Raw genomic sequence first — 24,388 nt, 5'->3', positions numbered from 1 at the left:
CCAAGATTGAGGCCGCACTTGAGAGTTATTCGGCGGTGTTCACCGGGAAGGTGAGAGAGATATTTCAACAAATGGTGGATGAACAAATCACCGATCTCATAAGTGAACGGGTGTACGAGGCGGTGAAAGAAGAGTTTGAGAAGAGGTTTTCGACGCCTCAAGTCGAGGGTCGTGCCGATGAGGGGTTCCTTAATCATGGTATTCCCGACAACACTAATGGGAGGGGGTTTAGTTACAAGGACTTTAAGCTAAATAAGCCTCCGATCTTCGAAGGGAATCCTGATCCTCTCATAAGAACTAGGTGGATATCCGACATTGAAGGGTGTTTCCGGGTGAGCGAATGTCCACCCGATAAAAAAGACAAGGCTTGCTACGAGCCTATTAAAGGGTGCGGCTAAGACTTGGTTGGATGATAAAATTTTAGTGATGGATGAAGGGCCTTTTATGAGTTTGTCATGGGATGATTTCAAGACCGAGTTCTTCTTAGAGTATCGCACTCAAGCCGATCTTACCTGAATTCGGAATGAGTTGCGAAGTTTGAGGCAAGGGTCGATGGATCTAAACATTCTAAAGGCTACTTTTCTTACTAAGGTTCGATTTTGCCCCGAGTATATCGGGAATGACCGTATGTTGATGGAGGACTTCCATAAGACCTTGAATGATGATATGCGTATGAAGATTAGTCTTGGTTACGTTATAGCCTTCTCCGAGTTATTTAATGTGGCTAAGGGCTTTGAGTCCGATGTTCCGAAAGTAGGTGATGCTTCTTTTAATAAGAGGAAGTTTGAGGCTAGTAGTGCTCCGGGCAAAAAGGCAAAAAGTGGGGTCGAAAGTGTTGGAAGTGTGAAAAAGAGGGACCGGGAGGCTACACTTGTGACACCGCTATTTTTTTTTATGCGTGGCGGAAGCATTTATTTATTAATTACCAAATACACCTTAACAGTGTCACGTGATCACATAACAAAATACATGTTTTAAACGGAAAAGACGTAATTACATTCGGTTTACAAAAGAACACAATTCATATGATAAAAGACTTCATCAGAGTTGAACACTGTCAAACATAACATTATCATGCCCGTCTTCTCCCAAAAGCAATATTTACAAAGCTACAACTTGCAGGGAGGGGATGGAGGGGAATTAGCACGAAGCTAAGTGAGTACAACTAATTACTGGCAATAGTATATAGGAACTGTCATTCTAATCATGTCATAAAATCTAACACACAAACATCACCCAAGTGCCATCTACAGAGACTCTGGTGGCTCGGCCAAACCATTAACCACTAGCTGATCGGACTGGGGCTTACCAGAAGTTCCTCCACCACCGTGTTGTATATATATAATCCACACGCGACGGACGTGTCATTCACATATATATACACCACGATTTACTAGGCCACCACATGAGGAACCCAACCCGTAGGTTGATCTCTCCTACCGAGGCCACCACACAATAGGGATGCACTGGGCTCCAGCACACAAGCATCAACCAACATGCAGTCATCACAACGTACTAACTAACTGTATCAGTAAGTATAGCTATCAAGAATGGCAATCATAATATAACATACTACTCTATACTATGTTCTCAAGTTAGTCCCATTCACCGATTACCAGCTAAACTCAGTAGTCTAATGTCACTGAGTCTTCTCCTCATCTGTATCACCTGAGAATAATACTTACAAATTAATAAATCGTATCCCAATTACTAACAATACGACAATATTATCAATTTATACTATAAACTAGGTCATATTATCAAATACCAACACTTAAGAACTTAATGACTGGTCCACCAACTGTAAGAGTAACACTCCCACTCGCACGTTTGAGAACACTCAACCGTGCTGTTGACAACTTACTCGTACGTTTGGTCTATGACTGAACACCCATCAAAGAATTAAATGATCCGTACGGTTCGCTACACGAGTGACCAGTGACTCGTATGAGTCACATACCAACCGTACATATCATCTTACCCAAAACAATAGTTCTCCATAACCACTCACTCGCACGGTTCATAACACGGTTGATCACCCTAACCGTACGGGTGAAGGCTCACTCGTGTGAGTGATGAAGAACAGTAGCAGCAGCTATTTAAACGGGTTTCAACTCAAGATGTACAACATAAACATCAATACATACAATAAATTAACACATATCATCATATATTCACTATATGATAAGCCTACATCATAAACCCGGTCATTATCGACGCTAAACGAGTACAAAACAAGACATACACAATAAAATCCCTTATTATGACCAAAATAAAGTTTGATCTAGATTCTTAAAACATTATCATTGAAAAGTACTCTTCAATATGATTCTAACGATATTTGATTCATCAAAAACGGAGTTACGGTTTGAAAGTTACGCCCTTTTCAATTTTACCAAAAGCTGACCAGTGCTCACTCGCGCGGACGAGACCTCACTCGTGCGAGTGAGTTCTCAACCGCGTGGTTGAGCCTCAAACACGTGGTCACTCGTACGAGTGACCTGTCAGAAGTGTGGGAGCTGTTAGAAGATTCCAGCTCGCTGTTTTCGCGTTTTTTGACCCAAAATCATGATTTTTGCAAGATCTAACACCAAAACCACTTCCAAAACATCATATAAACTATATATAAGCTATTACTAACAACAATTGAGCATAAAAAACACTTAAGATCAAGAATCAAGCCTCAAAACCTAACTTTTACTCAAGAACACAAAAATCCAATTTAAGCAAGAATCAATACATGAATCAAAGAGAAGCTTACCTTAAATTGATCACAAAATTACAGAGAACAAGAAGATATGATTAATTTGAGCTCAAGAACAAGATCAAGCAATTAGGGTTTTGGTTAGGCGAAAGAGTAAGTACGGGTGTGTGTTTGGAAAAGTCTAGAAAACGAGAAGGGAAGCAGCACTATAGTCACTTAATTGGGTTAAATTCCCACACTGTGCAACACACGGGTATTTATCAGTTATCTGATATCTTTCGTACATCATTTGGCAATCCAAACTAAGTCCAAATTAAATAAACAAACCTGTTCTGTGACCCTTGTCACAAACTGGTCCTAACCACATTATCAAATGATAATAAACATTAAATAAAAATAAAAAAGCATATAATAACACAACATATACTTAAGGCCAAACTAGTAATCTTACAGCTAGGCCCGGTTGAGGATGTTACAAATCTTCCCCCCTTAAGAAGATTCCGTCCTCGAAATCTGGTCTACCACAACAAACAAAGTCACGGGTTCTATTCACATTCACTGTTCTCTAATTTAAGTGCTAATCAAACGTACGATACACATGTACTCTAACACACATAGTCGGTTAAATCACCACCAGGGTCCTTCACATCAACAAAATCAACAAATTACTCATTTTGTCAAAGCATCAATCTCTTTTACGCAGTTATCCTTCTTAAAAATTTCTAAGTACATGCAACAGATATTCATCTAATTCACTAAATTCCAATCATACAACACAATAGTCAGACAATTTACTACACTATTGACCATAGTATCACACTCTTCTCTTTCACACATAAGTAAGTACCATCGGTCAATCATATTCCAAAAACTGCGCAAGTCATTTTCTATCCGAGTTCTAAGATAAAAGGATAACAACTCATCAGTTCAATACCATCTACCGTTAAACTCCTTTTAAACAGGAAACAACTCATAGACAATACATCGATCCGTCATCGATTCTAATAAATTTTCACACTTTTTTTCCCAGTCATAGGTAACTGTTCACCATTTAACCCATCAATTATCACTAACATCTTGGTTTCCGTCAATCCTACACAAAAAAAGTTCTACATTAGAACGACCATTGCACATCGCACATCATAAAGACGAATGGAAATCCACTTTTAATCCATCATATGTAAACCATATCATCAGGTTACGAGATTACCTATTAGATAACTCCATCAAATTTTCCAATTCAATTCATCTAAACCATCAATTCGTCATCATCACATTACTTGAAAACACTTGTTCAATCAATTCCCGCAATTACTGAACCACAATGTCGACACTGGTTCACTAAACTTACCCAAATTTGTAGTTACATACCCATTACTAAGCCGTTATTTAAGAATTTAACCACAATTCTCGCAAGAATATTATTATATATACTCAATAATCCGTCGACTAGAATATATCTCTGATCATCTCTTCAACAATAAGAATTATTACAAACACAATTCTCAAACCATTTTCAATCATACCATCAATGATTTATACTAACGGATATCCACTTATACTGTTATGACACGGTTAGTAACAAGTTATATCCATCAAATAACATCAGCATACAAATCGGACACCACACGCTACCTCAGTAAGATTATCACTTGGTTAAAACTCCATCAAGATTTGCAATTTAACAATGTTTAACCAATAATAAACCAATATCTAATTCTAGTCCAACGATCAATACCAAATCTGAAAGTCAACTTCTGATCAAAATCCTCTGAAAAATCTCAATAAACCGACATTAAAGGAAATTCCACTAATAAATATCAATCATTATCCATCAAGTTTCTTTCTTTAAGAAGATTTCATATATACATAATCAAACTATAGTTTATAATCCATCGAAACCATATATATACAAAACATCAATTATCATCTTATTCATCACTTGCTACGTCTCCTCTGACTCCCAAAACTACTGCATGATTTACCATGATGTATTTTTGTTGGCCAGACGTAATATATCATCCTAAATCATATTTTCATTTCGAGTATTTCAGAGCAAGACCCTAATCAAGTCTGTCAATCTATCACAGTATGTTCCTCTGGTCACTGATAGTTACAATCCACTAATACAAATTTATTCTAACGTAAAGTTTCTAACTGAATCATCTGATTACAACTATCTCAGTATACTAACGCACCTGTCACAATCACACTGTTCAAATTTACCCAACTGATCCACTTTTGCAAACACACTGGTAAATCCTGACATTTGTACTCAATTCCTCTACAGTTACAACTATTAAATAAAGAAGTTATAGTTCTCTCAGAACATGATATCATCAACCAATAACTAACCCCATCATTACCATTCATATCCCTAGAGATTACAATCGTCAAGTACAAATGTCACACAACTCTCAAAGTATAGGAATATATTAAATCATACCATGCAATTCCAACGATGTTCCAATCACAATTCCAAGTCAAAAGTCACATATTCTCTAAAGAGTTCACACGGTTCGCCACCCACATTCCCACCGTATATAGTCACAACTGGCAACTAACGAGATCTCACTACCGTTGGAAATAATCATGGTCAAACCATACCAATTTACTCTAAGAAAATACTAGCCACAATATTCCCAAAACATCATCTGACACTTACACTGATCTTGAAGTCAACAGTACAGTTATTATACAATCTAAAGTCAAGTCAAAGTCTGTCTCTATCTCCTCAAGAGACCAAATAAGGAAAGCCTCCCCCAATAAACTTCTAAGGACCATACACCAGGTCATGTTAAACCAAAGTAGGAAGATAGTTCTACTTGACAACCCTACAGGTTCCACACAACAAGTCCAAGCATATAATATCACTACTAGGCTAGTCACCTACTGTTTCAGTCACATTCTGTAAACCTACAGACTACATATCATACGGCCACAAACTAAGGTACAAGTCTCGGGTCAAGAAATAAGGGAACTACTAACTAAACAGTCCCTATTGGTCACTACGTGTGTCCAACCAGTCAACGGTCTATGGTAAAGAGAAAGACTTCTTACAAGTCTTAATTAATACAACCAAAGTACGCATATCAGTATCATATCAACTCCGGACTAACAGGCCAATCAAAATCAGTCATACTAACCAATACCTAAAGCATGGTACTTAACAAATCTAACATGTTGCATACAATAAAAGTAGCAAATCCAAACTAGCATGTAAACACGCTACAGTAACTAAGCCACTATGTACCAGCTAAACAGGAAACTTTTCTAAGGCCATTTAACAGTTTCCACTACAAAATCAAAAAACAATTATGAAGCATACATATCCATAAATGACGACTTACAACATGCACTAACAAATTACAAAATGTAATAAAACACGTACCGGTATTTAAGTCGTCTTATGTATCACAAGCCTCTGTCAACATCTAACATGCTCCAACTATATCATCTGTGCAGTTTCTCCTCTCCTGACCGACAACAAGAGTAGAAGATCACCGGATGATAAAGTCTGTGCCCCGGACCCCACCCCAGGACTCAATCTCTGATTTGCCGAACACTGTAACGCTTTGTGTCCGATAAGTTGATAAATCATATATATATATATATATATATATATATATATATATATATATATATATATATATATATATATATATATATATATATATATATATATATATATATTATCTCTGCAAGAATCCAACTTCGCCTCCTGATTTATCATACCACATCCCACATTTAACATCGCAAGTAGGAATCATATCCCGAAGTAGAACAATCTGTTCCTGTCACTCCTCATCTTTTACAAAGAACCCATATCATTTCATCTTAATCCTTCTACTTGATTAAATCCAATAAACTTCCTAATTCACTGATCGATTTAACCTGGAATACCCAATAGGTTGAGTACACCAACTCCGTCCAAAAAAATCCTTTTCTTTATTATTATCATTATTTTATTACTTTTACTACTAGCGACGAATGCTTCTGTATCAGATAATAGTATGGTTGTCGAACTGTTGTCGAAGTTGCATCATCAGTAACTAAAATATTATCCACCATGATTACATCTAAGCAGAAAATGGTATACCCACTTGACACTGACTAGGTCGCCTGATCTAAAGGTACAATATCTGAGTACACTTAAACTTACTTCACTTAAATGTATTATCTGCCCTTAACTTTTGGTAACCGTCCTTACATCTTTGACATCTATCCCCGAGGTTCTTCACCCGATATACATCCGTACTCTGCAGCTCTGACTATTCTGGGGGCGTTGGCGTCCACAGCACTACCATCATTATCAACCATACCTGTACTGCACAATATCTCACACCAAGGCTTAGTATAACACATGTTAGTACTAACAACTAACGCATAACCTGTCCTAATACTCACTTAACTCATCCCCAGCATGTTATGTTTGACATGACTCGACTAAGTTTGGGAACATGGCATTTAAATCACAATGCACATGCTGCCAAACTAAGCTCTGATACCAACTTGTGACACCGCTATTTTTTTTATACGTGGCTAAAGCATTTATTTATTAATTACCAAATACACCATAACAGTGTCACGTGATCACATAACAAAATACATGTTTTAAACGGAAAAGACGTAATTACATTCGGTTTATAAAAGAACACAATTCATATGATAAAAGACTTCATCAGAGTTAAACACTGTCAAACATAACATTATCATGCCCGTCTTCTCCCAAAAGCAATATTTACAAAGCTATAACCTGCAGGGAGGAGATGGAGGGGAATTAGCACGAAGCTAAGTGAGTACAACTAACTACATGCAATAGTATACAGGAACTGTCGTACTAATCATGTCACAAAATCTAACACACAAACATCACCCAAGTGCCATCTACAGAGACCCTGGCGGCTCGACCAAACCATTAACCACCAGCTGATTGGACTGGGGCTTACCAGAAGTTCCTCCACCACCGTGTTATAGATATATAATCCACACGTGATGGACGCGTCTATACACCACGATTGTTTAGGCCACCACACGAGGAACCTAACCCGCAGGTTGATCTCTCCTACCGAGGCCACCACACAATAGGGACGTACTGGGCTCCAGCAGACAAGCATCAACCAACATGCAGCCATCACAACGTACTAACTAATTGTATCAGTAAGTATAGCTATCAAGCATGGCAATCATAATATAACATGCTACTCTATACTATGTTCTCAAATTAGTCCCACTCACCGATTACCAGCTAAACTCAGTAGTCTAATGTTACTGAGTCTTCTCCTCATCTATATCACCTGAGAATAGTACTTACAAATTAATAAATCGTATCCCAATTACTAACAATACGACAATATTATCAATTTATACTATAAACTAGGTCATATTATCAAATACCAACACTTAAGCACTTAATGAATGGTCCACTAACCGTACGAGTAACACTCTCACTCGCACATTTGAGAACACTCAACCGTGTGGTTGACAACTTACTCGTACATTTGGTCTATGACTGAACACCCATCAAAGAATTAAATGATCCGTACGGTTCACCACATGAGTGACCAGTGACTCGTACGAGTCACATCCCAACTGTATGTATCATATTACCCAACACAATAGTTCTCCATAACCACTCACTCGCACGGTTCATAACACGGTTGATCACCCTAACCGTACGGGTGAAGGCTCACTCGTGCGAGTGATGAAGAACAGTAGCAGCAGCTGTTTAAACGGGTTTCAACTCAAGATGTACAACATAAACATCAATACATACAGTAAATTAACACATATCATCATATATTCACTATATAATAAGCCTACATCATAAACCCGATCATTATCGACGCTAAACGAGTACAAAACAAGACATACACAATAAAATCCCTTCTTCTGACCAAAATAAATTTTGATCTAGATTCTTAAAATCTTATCATTGAAAAGTACTCTTCAATACAATTCCAACGATATTTGATTCATCAAAAATGGAGTTACGGTTTGAAAGTTACGCCCTTTTCAATTTTATCAAAAGCTGACAAGTGCTCACTCGCGCGGACGAAACCTCAGTCGTGCGAGTGAGTCCTCAACCTCGTGGTTGAGCCTCAAACGTGTTTTCGCATTTTTTGACCCAAAATCATGATTTTTGCAAGATCTAACACCAAAACCACTTCCAAAACATCATATAAACTATATATAAGCTATTACTAACAACAATTGAGCATAAAAAAACACTTAAGATCAAGAATCAAGCCTCAAAACCTAACTTTTACTTAAGAACACAAAAATCCAATTTAAGCAAGAATCAATACATGAATCGAAGAGAAGCTTACCTTAAATTGATCACAAAATCACAGAGAACAAGAAGATATGATTAATTTGAGCTCAAGAACAAGATCAAGCAATTAGTGTTTTGGTTAGGTGAAAGAGTAAGTACGGGTGTGTGTTTGGAAAAGTCTAAAAAATGAGAAGGGAAGCAGCACTATAGTCACTTAATTGGGTTAAATTCCCCACTGTGCAACACACGGGTATTTATCAGTTATCTGATATCTTTCGTACATCATTTGGCAATCCAAACGAAGTCCAAATTAAATAAACAAACCTGTTCTGTGACCCTTATCACAAACTGGTCCTAACCACATTATCAAATGATAATAAACATTAAATAAAAATAAAAAAGAATATAATAACACAACATATACTTAAGGTTTAAACTTGTAATCTTACAGCTTGGCCCGGTTGAGGATGTTACAACACTCCTACTTGTTTCAATTGTGGCCAAAAGGGGCACTATTCTCATGATTGTACTAACCCTCCTGCTAGTAAGATCACTTGCTTTAATTTCCGAAAAGAGGGTCATCAAAAATTCGAGTGTCCTGATTTGAGTTTGGGGGAAAAGAGCAATGATAACACCAAACGTTCAGAAAAGGCGACGGGGCCTGCGAGGGGTCGAAATTTCACGATGACTACCGATGATGCTAGGAAGTCCAACGAGGTGGTTTCAGGTACTTTCTTGGTTAACTCTAAACCCGCTAAGGTTCTGTTTGATAGTGGTGCCGATAGGTCATATGTTTCTTTAAAATATGCGGCTACTTTAGATTGGCCCGTATGTCATCGAGACTTTCCTTTACAAGTTGAGATCGCGGATGGTAGGTTCTCGGTGGCTAATGGGGTATATAAAAATTGTGTTATTGATTTCGGAACCGAGAGGTTTGATATAGACTTGGTTCCTATTATTTTGGGTGAATTTGATGTCTTGGTGGGTATGGATTGGCTCAATCATAATAGAGCTAATCTTGATTGTCATGAGAAGTTCATAAAGGTAAGAACCCCAAGTGTGGGAGAACTGATATCGGCTAAAACGTCATGTTTTTATCCCCGATATTGAATCCCAAAAAGCATAAAGTTCAAAACTTTATCGACAAAATAATCGCTTTTTTGGTTAAATATGCAGATAAAGTAATTACAAAGATGATGCAAGAAGAATCAAGAGAAATGAAGCTAAAACGAAGATTCTATAGAGAAAACGGTGAAAGAAAAGAAATCAAGTTACAATCCAGGAAAATTAGCTGACCAGGCAAGCCAAAAGGCCTGCCAAACGGCCTACCAAACGGCTTGCCAAACGGCCTGCCTGGCTCACAAACGGCCAGGGCAAACGGCCCTTGCAAACGGGCTGGTCTGGCAAACGGCCCCTGCAAACGGCCTGCCAAACGGCCTACCAGCCGTTTGCAGGCAAAAATCCAAGTCTATTTAAAGGCTTTTTGTCATCCAATTCCAACACACCTCTCCTCACTCTCTCACTACAATACACTTTCTCTCACTAGAGCTTTCAAGGCCTTCTCACCTTCGAGCGGGAAATTAAGTACCCGGAGGCGAACGCCGAAGATTGTAATAGGAGCGGTCTAGAGGATGTCAGCACTTGTAATGGTCCAGATCTCGTCTGTAAACGGTGAACGCTTTCCTTAATTTAATGAGGTTATCTTGTTATTTTAAGTTGCTTTCATCTTGCATGCCTATCTATCTGTTACGAATGTTTATTATATGTTGAATAATTTATCTGAAACTTATCCTATTGTTATGCTGAAACCCGGACGGTTTAGAAGTTTAATTTACGGATCACCCTTTCTGCTTATTCACGTTGCTATAACCTAGTATTAGGACCTGATCAACCCTAGGATACAAGGTAAGTAGTTGTGCTTAACGTCACAATAGGGATATAATACCTACGCACGAATAACCATTTATTCGTCAAAGAAGAGCTTCCCATTTAGGTTGTGATTATAGTAGGCAGCATAGAGTTCAGTGAACACTGGCTTACTCAAAAGCATGATTCACGTCAGAAGCAACATTCTTCAGATGTTGTAAGATGATCCGGGGTTGAATAAGTGATCGCAAAGGAGAGGCCTCTAATCCAATTAGCAGTACCTTAGAATATCTAAGATTGCACGTCTGTTAATGTTAATGCATAGTGTAGTGTTAAGCGGTGGAATATTGCTTTAGTTAGACCAACTAGGATTAAGAAAAGCTGAGACTTTCCTTTATGGGTATACCACTTTGTTCATGTACCTAGGATTCTATCCATAAGGTCGTTTAAACCCTTTTAGGTTAACGTTAGGAGTAGGGATATCCGTCTTAGCCAGAATCTTCAAAGCCTAAACTCTTAGTGACAAATCAGTTAGGTTCATAGCCTAGTTGATTGAGGTTTAGTGTTTATTCTAGGAAGTTGAACTCTTGTGATAATTCAACATCAGAATTCTATTCTCCATACCTATCTATCTTTATCTTTCCAGTTAAATTACCGTATTATTAGTTAATCTTAATCTATCGCCTCTTGTCACTAGGGTTAACTATATAGGCACTTTTGTCCCACGTTACTGAGCAAACATATAAAAATACGAACCTGAGTTATATTTACCACTTACTTGTTAAAAGCAAGACAAGTAGGTGAGTTATAGCTAGGAAACCCCAGCTAAATATAAATGATAAAACCCTTATTCTCTTTTGGTAGCTGATTCAGACGTGTTGTGACCTAATGACACTGCACAAATAAAACCGTCCGTTTTGGCCATATCATAAGTAGAAGTAAAGTTTTTGGCGCCGCTGCCAGGGACCTTATTTTCTGTCTGTTAAGGTAATCATTGATTCTGTCAAAATATCTGTGACTCTTGAGTGGTGTCTAAGAAAGATAATTATAAACGGACTTGGTTGTTGGATTTTCCGAACAGTCTCCAATTATATTGGAACCAAAAGGATCCTGCCTCTCTGTTGTCAGCCTGTCCACTTGTTTCAAAGATAAATTGATAAGAAACACACAAGCTTAACAAACAGGGAGTTTGTCGGTATAGGATTTAAAGTCGCCATTATAGTAAAACCCTTTTTTTAAAACTACAAAAACAAAATATTAATTATGGTATTAATTTCTGTAGATTCCAGTTCAAACTTAACCGACTACGAAGAAAGTGCGAAAGGTAGTTGCTCTCCCACGACTTCTGAAATCGGCGAAGTTTTTCTTTATAAAACCAAAACAAATCTAAACCCTGATGAATCTCATCAAGAATTAGTTCTTGATCCATGTAGTCTAAGAAGCCGGATAATTTCATCTGACTTAGAGATTTCATTGCTTTTGGATAAGTTTTACTCAAATGAACCAGGATTCAACCCTCTTCACGATCCAAAAGGGAGGATTAGTCTTAAGGAACTCCTGATTATGGAAGATGAAATACGGGAAGAATATCCAACTATTTTCAATTATCCAGACTTGTTTGAATTTAATCCCAAAGAGAAACGACACATTGATAAAATAAAAGCTCCGTTTACTGGAAATCTGTTAAATCCTAGTAGAAGGTTAGACGTCTATAGAGAATTCATTAGGCACCTCTATTCCTCAGACTTCCCGTTCTCAACATTTCAAATCAATCTGTAACACCCCAGGTAAAACGTTCCCCGTAGCATGATATTGTCCGCTTTGCAGAGATAGGGACGTACCCTTGTCTCCCCCGTAGGTTGCTCACGGATTTTTCTTGGCGACCACACACGACGAACACTTTTCCAGGAGGTCACCCATCCTGGTAGTGCCCTTGCCTGAGTACGCTTAACTGCAGAGTTCTCATGGGATCTGCTGTACTTGTGGTCCCAAAACGGGTCATGCTAGGAAAGGTCTCCACACCTGTAACAACCCAACATTGATTTACCAAAAACACGACACAAAAAAAAAAAAATTCTGTGACTGCCCATCTGGACGGCGTCCAGAAATCGGGACGACGTCAAGCCTTTACAACTGGGACGGCGTCCAAGGATTTGGGACGGCGTCCCAATGAACTAAAAAGTACTGATCAGTTTTTGTTTACACGAGAGCGAAAAACTCGCTCCCCGACACTTTTCAACGAAACCATTTTCACAATATGACATATTAAGTAAAACTAAGATATTGCCACCATAAAAACAAGTTTTACAACCCCGGGCTCACAATGACCCGTTTTACAAATAAAGTAGCAGTTTCGACCCATTTATCTCTTTAGACGGATTAGAACTCTACAACCCAACCCGATACCAAGAGCATAATCCTGGCGACTACCAAAACCCCCATCCGCGTCCAATTATCCGAAAGCTACCCCATCAAGCCCAACCGCTCCTGCACGTCTAGTCTAACAACTAGCTAGCATCAATAACACAATACCTGTAAAAAGGTAAACAACGAGAGGGGTAAGCCGAGGCTTAGTGAATGCAATAATTATACACATACATATATAATATACCTACTTGCAAACACTTACTCACATACCGTATACATGCTATCAACACAATTAGCTTCTCATCACAATTACAAGCGATAACCTCCAATAATCAAGCTAGCATAACAAAAGCATATATAATATGAACAAATATAATATGCTTACGCTACAACACAAATAACCATGGTTAACCAATAGTACAAGGGAACGGCGCTCGCGAAAACGCCATCGGTGTTCATAACATCCGTCAGGGCACTTAACACCTCGCACCACTAACCCCTAGGGTGGCACCTTAACACCTCAGCACATCACCCCGAGTGGCATCTTAACACCTCGATGCAACACTCATTATTTTACGGAGTGGTGTCTTAACACCTCGACACTACACTCCTAGGTGGCATCTTAACACCTCGATGCTACACCCGAGTGGCATCTTAACACCTCGATGCTACACTCTTCACGTGAAACATGGTGTCTTAACACCTCGACACTACACATTTCACGCTACAACAAATAGATACATTATATACCTACGCATATAATTATTCCACTCACCTTATCACGTCGGTGGTGATTTAGCACTTCCGTATGCTTCGAGCAAGGTACCTAATACATAAGTACACATTCAATACACAACTTGTGGAATTAACCACAATACTCACTCACACCTAAAACCGCCCATAAAATGGCCAAGACTCATCTTTAATTACTAAAACTAGTGATGTAAGTCTACTAACACCAATTAGCATAAACTTAGGGTGTTTCATACCCATTTCACCCAATTAGGTCAACCTTAACTCATTTGACCCATTTCAACACTTATACATACCATTTTAGCCAAACATGACCCATTTACAATTCTTCCATCATTTACAAGTGTATTAATGACTAATCAACACAATTTAACACTTACAACTTCAATTCACATGGCCAAACCCTAGATCATAGCTATTAGGGTTTTCCTTATCTCAACATAACCCAAATTCACCCATTTTACCCCCAAATGGGTCTTACAAGTTCCAACACTCCTAAAATCACTAATACTAGTGATTATACCCCACTTACAAACCTTAAACATGCTTAAATCATTAACCAACCCAAAACCCGCAAAATATCAAAATAGTGGGTTTCCATAAACCCTCTTCATCATCTAAAAGGGTTTTACAAATAACAAGCTCAAACCCTAAATGTACACAAGAATCTTAACAATGAAATTCAGAGTTGAGACTTACCAATACTACCAAAATGTAGCCGTGAATGAAAGGAACAACTTTAACTCTCGAGCTTTGACCCGAAACGCTCATCTTCTTCACCAAACCAAGCTTTCTCACTCTAAATTAACCCTCTCTCTCTAAAATAAGATGAGAGTGTTTTGTGTGGGTGAGAATGAGCTCCAAATGGAGTTCTAGATCATTTTTGATGATCCCAAACCGACCCCAAGTGAAAAGACTCAAATACCCCTTTTAATTTGAGTAAAATAGAGCTGCTGGCCCGTCAGGCCTTCTGGACGGCGTCCAAAAAGCTTGGACGACGTCCTAACCTTCATTGTTGGACGGCGTCCCAAAATCTGGACGGAGTCCCAATGAACTGAGTCTGAAACTGAACTTGTTTTGGTCGTAACTTTCAAACCGTAACTCCGTGTTCGACGAATCAAATATCGTTGGAAACGTAATGAGATTTACTATCCAATGGTAAGGTTTTAGAACATCAACTCCAATTTATTTGAGATCCAAATATACACTTACATGCCTAGTATTTCGAATGTCGTTCGAAATAACTCGTAACTAAAAACGGGTGTTACAACTCTCCCCCACTTAAATTGGATCACGTCCTTGTGATCCGCACAAACACTAGAAGTTAAGCACTTCTCCCACGAACATTTTCGCTTCCAACGCGGAGTCACACAAGTAGTAAACTCATCCGAATCGTCGCTTCGTGCACTAACGCATCATAATACAACAACCGTAGAAGGACAATTCACCGGCAACCATTGTCGTCACACGTCACGATTCCTACAAAACACAACAAAGCCCGTCATCCATAACATCATCCGTGAATTCTAAGATCCCACCACACGCTAATGATCACTAGCGTGCACTACCGCAATAAACGATATCTCATACACTCAACGTCCAGAATTTTCATTTAGGAAATACGAAAAATACCACATTTTCCTTCAAGTTCTCACGGCTGCAACACGCAAAAAGCATCATCCATAACTATATCGCCCTATGCGATCTTCTAAATTCACTACGCCGCGAACCAAGTCTTACATTAATCCAAATCGAGAAGGATTCATGCTTCCTTAAAATTTCGTACTCATTCGGTTCATAACCGTACTACTCAACCGATCATTCCTGAATATTCTTTAGGCCAAGAACCAAACTCCCTCCGGCTCTACACCGGATCATTCTTTCAACGAAAAAATTTTAATAACCCCGCAATAACACTTAAGAAGCACCACTTTCCCGCCGATCGATCCACACACGACTATACGTCACTGGATTAATCCAGGATGACAATAATACACCACGAATTAGATGAAACATCAACACATCGTCATAGGGTTTCTCCTCTGAACCATACAATACGGCTTCCTAGTACTAGCATAGAAGCTATTTGTATACCAAAATCCCGTCAACGGCGAATCATCATCACAAAATTTCCGCAATTCGCCACACGACTCACAAAAATATTCACCACGCCGGGTGAACTTTCCTACCTAGACCGTCCGTTAAGGATGGTCTCAACATTTCAATGCAACTAACAGTCGCATCTCTAGGGAGCACACTCTCGCAAATAAACAACATCTGCGTGTCTCGATGTAAGACAGTCAAAATCGACACTCTCCGCCTCATATTCGTCCATAAAGTGGAATAATCCACTGACAATCTTCACGATTGCGTTTCCCGACAGGGAAAATACGATATTCGCCACGATATCGAACTCGTTCTCATTCAATTATACTGTCCGGGTTTCATGACAACCTAGATTTTTCACTACGGGAGAACCCGCAATGACAACTTCATTCTCTCTCTCCGGGATCTCAAACTTCACATTTGGTCTCATACCGCACATTGGTACTACACGACCACCTTATATAGGAAGTCTTACACTTCCTTCGATCCCATCATCACAATCTTCACGCATAACATTCTCGAGTTGTAACTCACAATCGTAAAGCATGATCTCGAGTTGACATTAGCAACCCGTCACTCTTCCTCGTTAGGAGCTCCGAATACCCATTGAGGCTTAGCATGGTACGCTCCAACATTTCACTATACATAACACCACTGGAGTTTTCCTCGGGCGGCAGTAAAAACTCCCCCACTTAGGATTTATCTCCCTATTCTCACCGCCAAGATGATAACATCCTGCGGAATTGTAATTCCACGTCACACCTGACCATTCTCACCGTTGGTCATAAACATCAATTCACCGCAAATTCGCTTTAGGCTCTCAGAGCCGACATGCACAATCACTTGAGACGTCGTACACGCGATGAAATCGCACCTTCATACCACACTTCACAACTAACTACCTTAATCGTTCGAAAAGCAAACTCCACCAAAGTCTTACATATGCCTCTAAGCCTAGGCATATGTCACGCCGCTTACTTAGTCGTGATTCTCAGTCGAGATCACCCGACCTTCCACTTGACGAATCGTTATCAACAATTGCTCACTCTCATAGAGAAGAGTGACCAATTCTGACACCATAATTGCGTCCACCACAATATCAACACTTCATTAAAACCCTTCGGACTAACCGACCATTAAGTCCGTCACCGGCTCACCGGTCATCTTTACCCGTCTATCACTTAAGAGCAACAAGATTCGCTCACCCGTCACTTCATAAGAAGTATTCGTCACAATGCTCTTAAACTTCAACTTTCGCAACCGTTTAATTACCATCACCCGTCGATCACTATTATAATCTCCGATGCTTCCAAGGGTATCTCACGGGCACCCTAAGCACAAAGTGATCACACCACTACCGGAGTTGAACATTACACTAGCAGGTATAAAAAGGCACCTGAAGCAGTGTCATGCAGACTCCCACCACAATCAAATGAATTTTAGAAAATCGATCTTTAGGTTCCATACACCCGATGTCACCCATCTCTCTATAATAATGACCCGAAGTCATACCTACCCGACAACCTTACGGTTTATTATCTTATCGAAAGTTCCTACACGCTACCCGCAGTTTCCACAAGGCCAAACGATATAGCCTAATGAGGCCCTTCATCTAACACAAGGAGATGCTCGGGGATACCAAGTCTTACACCCTTCTACATCTCGATAAAACCACTACTACAAGGGATATTCCATTAGGAATGTTGCCCTATAATCTACAACACACTAACGTAATCAACATTACACGGGTCCCACTCCCATGAGTTTAACGACCCGAAGACTCCTCGATTAGCCAATTCCAAGGCGACTCACAACAAGAATCCTAACACGATTCTCTAACCACACACTCTACCGAGTGTAACTCAAAACTACAATCATTAGACTTGTCGCATTCCATTATGGAATTCAAGTCCTCGTCGCACACACACAAGCTTAAATCGGTCATCCTAGTTACGATGGGTAACTAAAACCAATTACAATCTCAATAATGCACCCACTACTTAGGGTGGCTAAGCACGCACCAAACTCGTGAGTTAGCTCGCTCACTTAACTAACCGATTCCATCGTACACTTCCCGACTCACAAAGAACCTGATGTGATAACAAGCACATCACTCGAGACTACTATATCCTAGGAACCAATAAAAGATTCATAATTCATCCCGTTCTACCCCAACCATGCCACGTCTCCTTCGTTCGGTACTTGTCATGTCATGTTTAGTGTCAAGATACACTTTCGTAATAATGGTGATCGGTCACTATTACAAATGCGTACCTTACCATTTTCACATGGTTACGCAAAGTACTTTATCCGGACTGACGCAACATTCACACAAAATAACACGCGATATTTCCTAGTACCCGAATGACCAAAGTCCTTACTACGAACTTGATCACTCAAACCACCAAGTATTCGAATCTCTCCAATAGATTCGTCCCTAGGACACCGCACGAAATAGATACCTGTATATATATATACACCTATATACAATATAATAATAAATGTACACAAGTACACCGCAACAACAAGTCAACCTACAACCTAGGTGACTATCACTAAAACAACGTCCAAGTTCGACTACTTACATTAGGCACTAGCAATCTAAGGCACTAATTTACTCACGAAATAAGGCCCCACATCATCACACTTTGGACAAAAACAAGTCCTAGTTAGTCACCTACTCTAAGGCACTAACAAATCTCAATCCGACCCGTAATCCTACAAGTCCCGCAAATAACGCACAACCGTCAATAAGTCTAAGACTAGGCACCTATTCCAAGGTCACCTAATTCCCTTAGACTATGCTCTGATACCACTTGTAACAACCCAACATTGATTTACCAAAAACACGACACAAAAAAAAAAATTTCTGTGACTGCCCATCTGGACGGCGTCCAGAAATCGGGACGACGTCAAGCCTTTACAACTGGGATGGCGTCCAAGGATTTGGGACGGCGTCCCAATGAACTAAAAAGTACTGATCAGTTTTTGTTTACACGCGAGCGAAAAACTCGCTCCCCGACACTTTTCAACGAAACCATTTTCACAATATGACATATTAAGTAAAACTAAGATATTGCCACCATAAAAACAAGTTTTACAACCCCGGGCTCACAATGACCCGTTTTACAAATAAAGTAGCAGTTTCGACCCATTTATCTCTTTAGACGGATTAGAACTCTATAACCCAACCCGATACCAAGAGCATAATCCTGGGGACTACCAAAACCCCCATCCTCGTCCAATTATCCGAAAGCTACCCCATCAAGCCCAACCGCTCCTGCACGTCTAGTCTAACAACTAGCTAGCATCAATAACACAATACCTGTAAAAAGGTAAACAACGAGAGGGGTAAGCTGAGGCTTAGTGAATGCAATAATTATACACATACATATATAATATACCTACTTGCAAACACTTACTCACATACCGTATACATGCTAGCAACACAATTAGCTTATCATCACAATTACAAGCTATAACCTCTAATAATCAAGCTAGCATAACAAAAGCATATATAATATGAACAAATATAATATGCTTACGCTACAACACAAATAACCATGGTTAACCAATAGTACAAGGGAACGGCGCTCTCGAAAACGCCATCGGTGTTCATAACATCCGTTATGGCACTTAAGACCTCGCACCACTAACCCCTAGGGTGCCACCTTAACACCTCGGCATATCACCCCGAGTGGCATCTTAACACCTCGATGCAACACTCATTATTTTACGGAGTGGTGTCTTAACACCTCGACACTACACTCCTAGGTGGCATCTTAACACCTCGATGCTACACCCGAGTGGCATCTTAACACCTCGATGCTACACTCTTCACGTGAAACATGGTGTCTTAACACCTCGACACTACACATTTCACGCTACAACAAATAGATACATTATATACCTACGCATATAATTATTCCACTCACCTTATCATGTCGGTGGTGATTTAGCACTTCCGTATGCTTCGAGCAAGGTACCTAATACATAAGTACACATTCAATACACAACTTGTGGAATTAACCACAATACTCACTCACACCTAAAACCGCCCATAAAATGGCCAAGACTCATCTTTAATTACTAAAACTGGTGATGTAAGTCTACTAACACCAATTAGCATAAACTTAGGGTGTTTCATACCCATTTCACCCAATTAGGTCAACCTTCACTCATTTGACCCATTTCAACACTTATACATACCATTTTAGCCAAACATGACCCATTTACAATTCTTCCATCATTTACAAGTGTATTAATGACTAATCAACACAATTTAACACTTACAACTTCAATTCACATGGCCAAACCCTAGATCATAGCTATTAGGGTTTTCCTTATCTCAACATAACCCAAATTCACCCATTTTACCCCCAAATGGGTCTTACAAGTTCCAACACTCCTAAAATCACTAATACTAGTGATTATACCCCACTTACAAACCTTAAACATGCTTAAATCATTAACCAACTCAAAACCCGCAAAATATCAAAATAGTGGGTTTCCATAAACCCTCTTCATCATCTAAAAGGGTTTTACAAATAATAAGCTCAAACCCTAAATGTACACAAGAATCTTAACAATGAAATTCAGAGTTGAGACTTACCAATACTACCAAAATGTAGCCGTGAATGAAAGGAACAACTTTAACTCTCGAGCTTTGACCCGAAACGCTCATCTTCTTCACCAAACCAAGCTTTCTCACTCTAAATTAACCCTCTCTCTCTAAAATAAGATGAGAGTGTTTTGTGTGGGTGAGAATGAGCTCCAAATGGAGTTCTAGATCATTTTTGATGATCCCAAACCGACCCCAAGTGAAAAGACTCAAATACCCCTTTTAATTTGAGTAAAATAGAGCTGTTGGCCCGTCAGGCCTTCTGGACGGCGTCCAAAAAGCTTGGACGGCGTCCCAAAATCTGGACGGAGTCCCAATGAACTGAGTCTGAAACTGAACTTGTTTTGGTCGTAACTTTCAAACCGTAACTCCGTTTTTGACGAATCAAATATCGTTGGAAACGTAATGAGATTTACTATCCAATGGTAAGGTTTTAGAACATAAATTCCAATTTATTTGAGATCCAAATATACACTTACATGCCTAGTATTTCGAATGTCGTTCGAAATAACTCGTAACTAAAAACGGGTGTTACAACACCCTTATAAGGCATGCTTCGTTTCCCTCTCCAACTGATGTGGGACGGATGTAACACAGATGTTACAATCCTCCCCCTAATGGGACACAGCGTCCTCACTGTGCACGTTTGGTCCGGGGCCTGGCTCTGATACCATCTGTAACACCCCAGTTAAAACGTTCCCCGTAGCATGATATTGTCCGCTTTGCAGAGATAGGGACGTAACCTTGTCTCCCCTGTAGGTTGCTCACGGATTTTTCTTGGTAACCACACACGACGAACACTTTCCTAGGAGGTCACCCATCCTGGTAGTGCCCTTGCCTGAGCACGCTTAACTGCAGAGTTCTCATGGGATCTGCTATGCTTGTGGTCCTAAAACGCGTCATGCTAGGAAAGGTCTCCACACCCTTATAAGGCATGCTTCGTTCCCCTCTCTAACCGATGTGGGACGGATGTAACACGGATGTTACACAATCTGTTAAAAGAGCTACGTTCTCAAGTTCGTTCTTTTCACAAACTGTTAAAAGAATGTGGGATGATATTTTTGTCAAGTATCCGGATGCAGAAATTGATTTCAAATTCGATCTAGAATCATTCGTCAGTTTTCTCCCTCACTTCAGCAATAAGGAAGTCTCTCCAATCCATATAAACCGTTATATCGCCGCGATGATTTCGGAATTAGAATTTTGGATTGAAAGCAAGAAACCTAACCCTATTTCAAAATATGGAAACCGAGATTTCTTTTACTTTGATCCAGCCTCATTTCTCATCAAAAGATTAATTGAAGTTTTTATGGATTCTACCAAGGAAAGAATACATCAGAATTTCTTCGCAAAAAGAAAGGAAATATATTCTGAACTCGTACAAATCCTCACTATGTCAAAATTTCCATTCACGACTCCGCAAAGAAAGATCATTCAGGAAATATCTGAAAATTTTAAATTTACTATCGGTGATCCTGACTGCGCGAAAGATCTTTTATTTCAAGACACAGTGTCAAAACTTCTTTTCGAACTTAATTATCGAGATACTGGACCTAGGGATGGAATTTCGAACATTAAAAAAGTTAGAAGGGCTTTGGTTAAACTTATGGACGATATCGGAGATTTACAAAAGCGTGAGCGTAAAATGCTAAATGATTTTGAAATATTTTTGTTACACTCCGCTGATCTACTCTCGATGGTCAAAGAAGCTTTAAACTTATCTTTCTTTCCGCGTCATTTCTGGAACTTAATTGTGGAACCTGTGTAATTTGTGTTTTTAATAAAATAAAATATTTTAATTTTACTCCATCCATTTGTCTTTTTCTTTTAAATTTTAGTTTTCTTAATAAAAATAACCGGATTAAAATCCGAAGTAAAATTTTATTTATCTTTTATTAATCTAGTTAAAATTTTAAAATTTTAACAATATAAAATTCGCAAGTCGGATCGGGAAAATAAGCCCGTGAGCTGCACAGGCCCATCTTTTCTTCTTCTTTTTTCTTTTTCTTCTTTCTCTTTTCTTTTCTTCTTCCTCTTCTCTATGACCCTCGACCGACGACACCATCACCATCTCTCCAACCTCAAATCTTGACCATTTTTGACAAATCAAAGCTCAAATCCGACTCTCTCGTACCTCCTAAACACGTTTCCATCATCAATTTGGTATAAAAGGTACTCTTTCACGGTTAAAATTCGAGTTTTTACTCAAAGTCAAATTTTTGACTTTTGAGAAAAATTGTGTTTTATGCCCAATTTTGGATTCATTTATGCTTAGTTAGATAATGTGATTGTTATGTGTTAGTTTTTAGGTTCGATTGAAGCATTTTGGATAGTTTTTAGCTCTCGATTCGTTAGTTGAGGTTATAGGCTAGGAATTGGTGAAATTTTTGAAAACTTGATATTTTGCTAGCTTATTTAAGCTTAGTGTTTCATTTAGGATGCTTAGAAACTAATTTTGAAACAATGTAGGCTTGTTTGCTTGATTTTGACGTTTTGGTAAAAATACACTTAATTGGGATTAGGGTTATTCCTATAGTTAAAACGTTTTTAAAATTTAGGATTACATTAAAACTAGCCTAAATGAAGATATCATTGACTTGCTAATGAAAATGTAGCCTAGTCTTTGACTTTTCTTATTTTGTACGTTTTTAACAAAATGATTATTTTTCGGTAAAACAGTTTTAATCCTTGACTTAAGAATGTTATAGCTCAAGTTTGATGATTAAAAATATTTAAGGTAATCGAAAATGGTTATTAGAATCATTGTGTGCTTGAAAATCATCACATTTTAATCAAAACTGCTTATTACGACTAACTCGCTATAATTATTATTTTTAGCATTATTTATTGCAATCACGGGTACGCTTTGAATTTTGCTTGAAAATAAGTTTGTAGTAAGATTAGATATTGTTTGCGATAATTTTGGCTATAATTGACTATAATTGACTATAACATGAATTTGGAAAATGCCATTTTTAAAGCCTTCATTTCGAATTTTTTTCGAAAAATATATGCATTTTTAAATTCTAAGTGTTATTTTAAGTCTTATTATTTTGGAACATAACCTACATTACTTGACCTTTGCAGATAGCTAATTATATACCAGCAGAATATGAGTTGCCCCACTACCTTCTCGGGCAGGATGATCCAGCAGACAATGAACCATTCATGAGAAACTGGATTAATCGGCAAAAAGTGGCCAACAAATATATCAACTGGGTAATAATGGAAAAGTGTGGATGAGCCGATGAGCTTAGAGCAATTTTGAACTTTACAGTATACAGGAAAACAAACAGAGCCTAGAAAAAGCTGTTTGAAATAAATGAAAAGGTGTATGAGGAGCCATACGCAAAATTTATGGCAACTTGGAGATTCGAGTCGAACGTTGATCAGGAGGATTACAACGATCACGAGTGCATCCATTTCTGCCATCAAAATCAGACGTATCACCTATCTCTTGCGTAGTTTGCAAGGCATCTGGAACTATACAAGACATCACACCTTAACCGTTCTGTATTCAAAAGAGGGTACACCACCCTGGACAACATAGATCATCAAGCTTTCTGGCGCGCCTACACCTCCGATAATGAACCATGGAGGTCAAGTAAAAAAGGCTTCAAAATTCACTAATCCCGTACACCGCATTCTTCACCACCTCATCACCAAAACCCTTCAACTAAAAAGCCAACATGGTGGT

At 38.9% G+C, this 24,388-nt stretch overlaps 1 protein-coding gene across 1 annotated transcript; it reads left to right on the top strand.

The window, feature by feature from the left end:
* Positions 1–552: 552 nt before the first annotated feature.
* LOC139889163 (uncharacterized) lies at positions 553–24,156 on the top strand. Its single transcript, XM_071872126.1, has 4 exons — positions 553–873; positions 9,486–10,022; positions 23,779–23,910; positions 24,022–24,156. The coding sequence occupies exons 1-4, from the start codon at positions 553–555 to the stop codon at positions 24,154–24,156; spliced, it is 1,125 nt and encodes a 374-aa protein (XP_071728227.1).
* Positions 24,157–24,388: the final 232 nt, after the last annotated feature.

This window comes from Rutidosis leptorrhynchoides, chromosome 2 (genome assembly GCF_046630445.1).
Source record: "Rutidosis leptorrhynchoides isolate AG116_Rl617_1_P2 chromosome 2, CSIRO_AGI_Rlap_v1, whole genome shotgun sequence".
Classification (NCBI taxonomy): domain Eukaryota; kingdom Viridiplantae; phylum Streptophyta; class Magnoliopsida; order Asterales; family Asteraceae; genus Rutidosis; species Rutidosis leptorrhynchoides.
This window is presented reverse-complemented; position numbering and strand designations above follow the sequence as displayed.